Below are 8,893 nucleotides of genomic sequence, written 5' to 3' on the forward strand. Positions count from 1 at the left end.
TTGCAAGTGGATAAGTAGTCAATAAAAGCATAGCCTCATACTCCATTATACTTTATCCATCCATACATCCAAACTTTCTCACTTATAATCTCATCATAATATTAGTAGGATTACTTGGGTTGTTTAGTCTATGATAAAAGGTATTTTGAGCCCCCCACACACTGCCAGACCACTGTATACGTCAACTTCAGACCAGACTCTCCGGTCAGTCCGGTCTGGTGTCTGGCACTTGTCGTATCGTGTGTGGGGCTGTCTGAGGAACGATTTCCTCGGACCAGACTGTCTGCGTGTCTGATGGTCGAACCCTCAGACCACAGACGGTCTAAGGAAGGTTCCCTCGCCACTATTTTTGTCTGGTCTGTGAGTGTGTAGCGCTGTCTGTCAGACGGCCGACCGTCGCGACAGTCCAAGTCAAGTCCTGCAGTATTTACAACCACCTGCCTACGTCAATCAAAAACCAATGGGAAAAAGCCTTTCGTACAGCCCTGAAAAACTTGTTGAGGGAGAAACCATACTGCAGCCTACAAGACTATTTTAATGAGAAACTTTAATAAGACTGCGGCAAAATCATCCACTGCCAAAGTAGGTACTTAACATAGTTTTCATATTTCAATCTATGGAAGTTTAGTGTATATAGTGTAAATAGAAAATTGACGCAACCTATCCGGCTCTGCTGGTCTCGATCAAGGAAGAGGTAATTAAAGATTCCTGTTGACTGTGGTGACTTGCGCAACTTCACTCGAAGCATCCTGCTCGCTGGGAGCTTATACTTCTTGACAGCTGTAGGTTCAAGCCCTGGTAGCTCAGCTACCTGTAGACGTCAACTTCGTTTCAGTGCCTACTCGCAGATCTGGGGGTGGGGGACATCCTCAGCAACAAGGTCCCTGATGTGCTCCACCATGGAAACATCCACCGTTTCTTCAAGTCTTGCTTGAAGGCAAGGCTGTCGATGAAGTCTCAGAGAGTTGATGGCTGTGGAGTCCCTGATAATAAATATGTTTACATGGTAATGTGTGTGGCTTTAGTAATCAAACAATAATTTTGGTTTTCATTGTCAAGAAGGAAGAATTCACGGCCACCTTAAAAGGCGGCCGTTATGTTTCGTACTCTGAGCACAAATTAAAGAGCAATGCAATTCATTATTCCATGCCATGCCATTAGCTAAAGCGTAACCATAGTAACCGGTAACAGCAACAGCGTGAGTACTGTTTACTGTTACACATCCTGTCAGATTCAGTTCAGTTAGTTTAGTTCAGTTGTTTTGTTTTGTTGTTAGAACTTTTATCATGTTGGGAGTTAAGTTAATTAATTGGCTTGTTATATTAAAATAAATGCTTTTGTTGGTGTAATTTATAGGTATACATTAGAGTAAATGGTTCGCTTAACTGTCGATTATGTAAAAAAGAATTGTTCTGTCAAGCCAAAGGCAACTTCTCCATCAAAGAATGACGATTGTCTGAGAAAAATAACTCATCTAAGTCTTCCTGAAAAATCAATTGATGTTATAGTTGAGTATATTTTTTTTACAATAGATACATTTTGATCATCAATTTATCAAAATTAATTATTCCTAAATATCAATATAAGTTAAATGGACTTTTGAATAATATTTTATAGGGTTAAGTTATCTTTCCTTATTCTCATGTTTGTCTTGATTCATGTCTTCTTGTTGTTTGTTGTCATAGAAACTTGAAAGGCACCATATCCTAAGTAAGTTAGCCTACATCGAAAATGAAACATCAGAGATAAATTTGTTTTAGGGGGACCTATCCAGTATACAAAACCTTAATGTTTTGTATCTTCATCGCAACAACATTCAAGTCATTGAAAATCTTGATAAAAATGAATACCTCACACATTTGCATCTTCAACACAACAAGATCACCAAAATGGATAGCTTGAACAACATAAAACGGTTGAAAAAGCTGTGAGTAAGTTATTGAGCTAGTTTAGTCTCCCCAGGTGCTTACATCTACAGTATAAACTATCAGCGAAATGCCATTGCTTGCCTTAGTAACTGAATCCTTTGTCTGTCTATTCTATCATTCATAGTAAATATACAGGTCTGTGCACATGCTTCTGACAATCCATTAAGGAATAATTCAATACCGGTACAATAAGAAAATGTTGTTAATGAATAATAGAGAAATATGCCATAGGAATTACAGAACAATGTAAATTTGTTAACTCAATAACTGACAAAAACATTACCGGTAACAATTTTGTATTTAAAAACCCTCTTAATCAATTTGTGTCTAAATTACCATTCTTGAAATTTTGTTTTAATATACCGGTACGGTACCTACTTAATTAGTTATTGAAGACACAGACTTTGTTCTCTAACCTATAAGATAATATTACTCCATAAATTGTAATATGGTAATAAAAAATCGTCTCTAGACAGTTCACTGATCTATAGAAATAGATTAAATAGGCTATTTTGTTCAATTTGTCTAGATCAGGGAACCGTCTTGAAAAATGTTGTATATGTAAGAATAGTTCAAAGCAATTTCGTCTCTATATTTCTGTAGTGTTAGTGTAGGCCTACTCATGTAAAACCAGCCATGTACATGAAAGATAGTATAGGTACAGATGTATTTCATGACATGGTTATAGACATTGATTGCTGATGTAGGCACTTTTATAACAGTGCATGCAGCGTTACCGTGATACTATCGCTACAGTATCGCATTTGTTTCGGTATCGCCGTTCGCTCTGGTGTGTGCGGCTCCATAAGCCACCATGGTATCGCATGGATCACTGGTATTGCAAGAGAATTTTGAAGAAAAAGTATCGTGCCCGCTCAAGTATCGTACTGAGTATCGCTCTGGTGTGTGCAGGGCTTTATGCTCCGATTACAAAATTTAGGGGATTTGCGGAGAAACGATTCCATCCCTTCCACTTCGCTCTAAGTATGAAACAGCCGACAGCTGATATATATATATATATATATATATATATATATATATATAAAAGCTAAAAAATTAACTGGGAGAACCCAGGAAAACCTTCCCTTTAAACCGCCTAAATTTTAAAAACGGAGTAGTCGCTTATTGTGCTGGTATTGTTTTGTTTGCAGCTACCTAGGATGCAACAGCATCAGTGTAGTAGAAGGACTGCAGTCTACCTTTAGTCTGGAAGAGTTGCACATTGAGAGTCAGCAATTGCAGCCTGGAGAAACCATTTATTTTGACCCCAGAACTGTCAAAAATCTAGCTGTAAGTGCGATTCTTTTATACAGTATTAAGAAAAAGTGTATTGTAACTAATGTAATTAAAAAATAGCATAATGTAAGACCAAATTACTTATTCAAATTTGTGCAAACAGCTCAAAACAGTATTTTTCTTCAGGAAATGTTTCGGCAAAATCGTCGTTCAACAGTTAACTTCAGGTACCTACTTGCTAAGGCTAGGATTATACTAGGACGCTGGCGTCCGGGATGCTGGCGTCCGGGATGCTGGCGTCCGAGAGGCTAGCGTCCCACCTCGAGCCGAAAATTGACGCGATTTGTGTTGGGATGCTAGCCTCTCGGACTGCCATTTTATTTAAATATTTTCAATGTTTAGTCACTTTTTGTTTATATCTATATAAATAACATTAGGTTTAACGAGTAGCAAGGTTTGATGCTTTAAGGGGGCTAATAAAGTAAATACTGTATTATTAGCTTAGTATAAAACAAATTGGCCAAGTTTAATCAAAATATATGCATACACAAGCAAATGCCAACACTTAACTGCATTTTCTATAAGAATAACATGGCAATTTTTAATATACTCTTTTTTAATTTTCTCCATAACTGATAACAGTACAAAAACACTTAAATATACTAAATTATTTGTTTTAAGCTCATTAAAATTGTCTAGGGAGAAATTGGGAACTTTTCAGTTTTATGGGTCAAAAATGACAAACCCCCTTTTTTAGAACATAAAACGCCGTTCCCAAGGTCTGTTTATGCTGGTTCGCGAACTCATTCAAGTTCATCCCACGCTTCACCTTAAAACCAAATTTCTTCAAAATAGGACAAAAGTTACTCCAGTTATCGCGTTTACAGACATATATATATATATAATAGTTAAATCTATACGAACGGATGGTGTTTTTGGCCTCTGGGGACATCAAAATGAAAAAGTAAATCGGTCCCGGGCCTATGTCTTACCATGCCACCTACATAATAGCTTCGAGCGTCCGGTGGCTTTTTTTAGCATCCGACGCTAGCATCCATAGTATAATCGCCCCCATTTGATTTAATGCCCCGCTAGCGTCCCGGACGCTGGCCTCTCGGACGCCAGCGTCCTAGTATAATCCTAGCCTAAGTTGCTCAGTTTGAAACCTTGTAATTTCCAATGCTATCAGTGTAGTCAGTCTCATTTTGTGTTATAACATTTTTACAATAATAAAAAAAATGTTTATTTTAAATAGGTACAATTTTAGCTTGTTTGTTTAAATGTTACAGTTTTAGCAAATTTTCCAGGTTGGGAATAGGTTATTATCGTAGGTCTCATGGTAAGACTTAGTCCCGGGACGTATTTACTTTATTGTTTTGATGTCTCCAAAAAAACACCATCCGTTCGAATAGAAAAATAATAAAGTTAATCAGATCATAAATTTCAAAATGGTGGCAGCATTAATTCTTTTTACTTAAATAACTCAAAAATAGATAGTTTATAAAAAAATTTAAAATACACTTTTTTTTAGCATTTTCCTTATCAAAGGATACCAAGATCAAAAAAATCTGACAAAAAATAACTGAAATATTTCTTTTTAGGTGTAAAATAAGGCAAAGTTAGTCAGGCTACACTTCATTTTGCCTGATCTTACAGCCAAAAAACGTTCTATTTCAGTTGTTTGTCGTCTGATATCGTTTGATAGGGAATTAAAAATTCTTAAAAAGTATACCAACTTGACATTTTAAAATTAAATTATCAATTTTTTAGTTATTATTAGAAGTAGTACAAATTAAAACGGCCACCATTTTGAAATTTATAACCAGACCAACTTTATTAAATTTTTTACATAATAGGTCTTGTGTACCATAATACCAAAGTTTCATAAAAAACGGTTGAAAAACTTCAGAGATAAAAATATTTAGTATAAAATACAAAATGGTGGATATCTGGGTAAATATGCATTTTAGGACATACGCTTAATATAACCTTGTTTCTTTCTTTTAGTATGAAGATTCATTTCCCAAAGTCCCGAAACATTTTTTATGAACACCCTATTGGGCAGAAAAAAATCAATAAAAAAATAGGTAATTTTTTTTAGTTGTAGGCCTAATACATTTGAAAAGTTGCTAAATTGTAAGACCAAAACAAGGTAAAACTAAAAATATTAAAAATATTGGTCGTTGTCTTCCAGTTGTCAATTTCAGTTGGCGAGCACAGGAATACATTACTGTATCATCAACATCCTGTTGTTGGAAACTTAAACTTCGAAACCACATGACGTCGTTCGGGTCACTGACCCGATAGTACCGTGTTCAAGTAATTTTGTATTGCTATGCACGCCTGGAAGATCAATTCTGAATTTGTTGTTTTTGTTAAATGACTATCTGAATGTGTAGCAGATTTTTGGTATTAAATTTTGTTATCGATAATTATATTTCAAATAAATCTAGCACCAAATGACGTTTTTCTTGATTTTTGGCTATATTTACCGCCGATGCGTGACCGGAAGATCTTTACATACAATAATATTATTGGAATATCAATTCCTCTTGTAGTGTCTTGTAGATGATATTTTCAACTATTAAAAATTGAAAATGTAAAAATTATAAAAATTTCTGAAAAAATCGAGTTTTTCATTTTTTGCTCTAACTCTAGGGGGTGACCAGAAAAAAATGACCGATATTTTTAATATATTTACATTTACCCTGTTTTGGTCTTACAATTTTGCAACTTTTCAAAGGTATTACAACTCGAAAAGAAATTATTGATTTTTTTCAGCCCACCCCTGTATAAATACAGAATCAGTCTGATAAAGGGAAATATTTTAGTGAAAAACCAATCAGACAATGAAAATTTGCTTAAACAGCGTGTTTGCTGCAGTGGGGGGTATTTTGTTCAAATTGTGTTCATCCTACATGACCAGATTTCCAACGGAGTAACTTTACAAGTACTTGAAGTTGACTTGGTTTTTTTACACCAAAACATGCCCTTAAAAAGTACATTATTTGAACTGTCTGATGGGAATTGTGTTAGTGATTAATCTAACATTATATCAAGGGGGCTAGAAACATGGATAAAAAAACATAATTATAAAATCTGTTGTTTCAGCGCTGTCTACGGATACTAGACATCTCGGGTAACAATATTTCATCAATAAGTGATCTAAAAGAGTTGAAGGCCATTGAAAAACTAAATGCAAGCAACAACTTGCTGAGGGACTTACCAGCCGTCTGCTCGGTCATTTGCCAGTGGCCGAGAATCTTAAATATAGACTTCCGTGGTAATGAAATCGTAAGGATTCCCAAATACAGAGACAAGATTATAGCAAGCACAAATTGTCTCGGTAAGAAACATTGTATTTGCTAATAATTTGTTAAATTTAAGCTTTCTTCTCTAAGAAAATTGTATGGATATTTTTGAAACAATAAATAGTTTCAGGATACAAACTTTTAGTTAAAATCCAATGTTAGATTTTTCAGATTGAACTGAATGCTTTTGAATGTGTTTGTTGTTGTTTGTTTGCTGTGTGTGTATGTGTGTTTTTTTTTTTTTTTTTTTTTTTTTAATGTGGAGGGTTCAGTTTGAGGAGGAACAGCATTCGAGGACTCCCTCTGTTCAAATAATAATGCAATACCAGTTCATCAGTCATTTGTGAATATATTGTTTCATTTGGTTAAAATTGTTTTAAAATTTAAAATTTGTTTAAATAACCAATAACACATTTGTACATACGGCCAGTGGTTTTTTGCACTTTCGAAAACACAGTAGCAGCCTGTGTTCCAAAATTGACAAAAACTGATCAAGAAGTAATACATATTTATAGTACAAGTATATGTATAACTATATAAAGATTTGTTTACAGTTAGTCTGGATGATAAAGACATCAATGACATCACAAGATCATTCATTCATCGGTTTGAATCGGTGAAAGAAGAAAGAAAGGAGAAATTATCCAAAGTCAACCAGGACCAGACTCCTTTCAGTGATGACATAGCTAGTGAGTTTTGGCTTGAATATGATTAGTTTTATAATCAGCAACATTTCTGTGTCTTCAAGCCTGCTACTGTTAGTCTTATTTCGACAGATATCGTTTTAATAATGGGATAATATTTTTGTATGAAATTACATTTTGATTAGCATATTTTATATGTCGATTGGCGCTTTTGTACGAACAATAAACGACTCCTGAATGGACCTTATGGAGACCAGGGTACGAATTGTCTAAATTTCTTTGTTTTGACATCTTATATCGATTTGTATAGTGTATTGTAAAGGTTTTAGTTAAATCAAAAGAAAATTGTTTATGAAACATTTTAAAATTATATTCGTAGCTACACTTCCTTGCTTTTTCAGACCGTCAAATGGAATTTATTTTTTCTTAATTAAAATATTTAAAGTTCTTACCTCAGAATGGAAGGATAATCAAGTACTTAACTGACTATCAATGTTAAATGTGATTTTGGTTGAAAAGGATGGTTTTGAACATCTAAAAATATTACCTCTTTTGCATGACTAGCATTTGATAATGGATGATTTTGATTTTAAGTGTTAAGCTAACAGAAAAAGTTTAATACCAGCAGTTTTAATATAATCAGCAAATGTAGCAAGCCTTTACATGATTTTCTTGTCGCTTGTATTTGTGTTTAAGTGATTGTTATCATACAGGTATAGCTGAACATCTGCCTCCAGCTCTGAGACAGTCCGTGTCGGCCAGTGTCAGGAAAGAAGCGATCCCTCGAGCTAAGAGTTTAACCCTCTCTTTGATGCAAGTGCCTGTACATTCACCAGGTAATGTCTTCTCAAAAGAATGATTTTTTAAGCAGAGCTCGATTTGTAAAAAGTGAGGTGCCGGAATTATAACACATGTGATTAGTACCGTAGGCCCTACATATTTATGTACCCATTTTTGCCAATATTGCTGCGTTCGAGCACTGGTTTTAAATATAAACTGTACTCTAAAACTGAAAGCATTCTTGATCAGATCTATGTATTACGCGCTACTTTATATGATCAATAAATGGCTAGACTTCTTGTTTTTATAGAATCATCAGAACCTTTTGACTCAATATGTAAAATACTTACGTAAGTATGGGGAAATTAGTAAGCTATCTATCCATGTATTAAAATCCATTACAAATTTCAATGTTGTGGATAACTCGACAACCTCTGGGTCTACAGATAGTCTAGTTATCAAGGTTTTACTGTACTGTCAACCTTGATATGGTACTTTATTTTGTCGACTAATGTGTTGCAGGGTTCTTATCAGACGACAGTGCGGTAGCTAAAAGTGGGCTGCAGCCTCGACCGTCTAGACGAGTGTCCAATGCCGAGAGTTTGGCGAGAAGTAGGCAGAAGGAGCGAGACGTTCAACCACAGCTCGGTGATGGGATAGCGAGCAGTCTCTCCTCACCTAAAATGACCAAGCCTTCCTAACTCCAGCCTCAGTATAATATTAAAATTATAAATAAATACCATTTTGCTCTTCACATGTTTTCATATTCCCTGTTTGTAGCTATATTTTGTTTTTGTTTTTTAACTCATTAAGTTGTTTTTACATGCGTTTAAATAACAGTTTTAGTAGTACTTAAAAATATAATAAATTTAAAAAATAGGTCTTGTATGGAATATGTGCATAGTAGTAAAATTTTTCTAAATATCTTTATTCTGAAAGTTTTCTCGGATATGGCAATGTATTTATCAGAAGAAAGCTCAATCAAAGCAGAACA

The 8,893-nt window shown here is 34.7% G+C and overlaps 1 protein-coding gene across 1 annotated transcript; it reads left to right on the forward strand.

Moving 5' to 3' along the window:
• Positions 1-1,250: 1,250 nt before the first annotated feature.
• Positions 1,251-8,653, forward strand: LOC128999314 (protein phosphatase 1 regulatory subunit 42-like). Its single transcript, XM_054425745.1, has 7 exons — positions 1,251-1,507; positions 1,761-1,927; positions 3,080-3,218; positions 6,276-6,510; positions 7,030-7,164; positions 7,833-7,955; positions 8,422-8,653. Exons 1-7 carry the CDS (start codon positions 1,373-1,375, stop codon positions 8,598-8,600), a joined length of 1,113 nt encoding a protein of 370 aa, XP_054281720.1. The 5' UTR covers positions 1,251-1,372; the 3' UTR covers positions 8,601-8,653.
• Positions 8,654-8,893: the final 240 nt, after the last annotated feature.

Source organism: Macrosteles quadrilineatus, unplaced genomic scaffold (genome assembly GCF_028750875.1).
Source record: "Macrosteles quadrilineatus isolate MER2022 unplaced genomic scaffold, UCM_ALF_1.0 Scaffold_8__2_contigs__length_117827958, whole genome shotgun sequence".
NCBI lineage: Eukaryota > Metazoa > Arthropoda > Insecta > Hemiptera > Cicadellidae > Macrosteles > Macrosteles quadrilineatus.

Bases quoted from the DNA above. Each gene is read 5' to 3' on its own strand.
- LOC128999314 (XM_054425745.1), top strand. From the start codon at position 1,373: ATGGTTCGCTTAACTGTCGATTATGTAAAAAAGAATTGTTCTGTCAAG. The intron at 1,508-1,760 runs GTTGAGTATATT...AATTTGTTTTAG, and splicing joins AAAAATCAATTGATGTTATA to GGGGACCTATCCAGTATACA. The intron at 7,165-7,832 runs GTGAGTTTTGGC...GTTATCATACAG, and splicing joins TTTCAGTGATGACATAGCTA to GTATAGCTGAACATCTGCCT.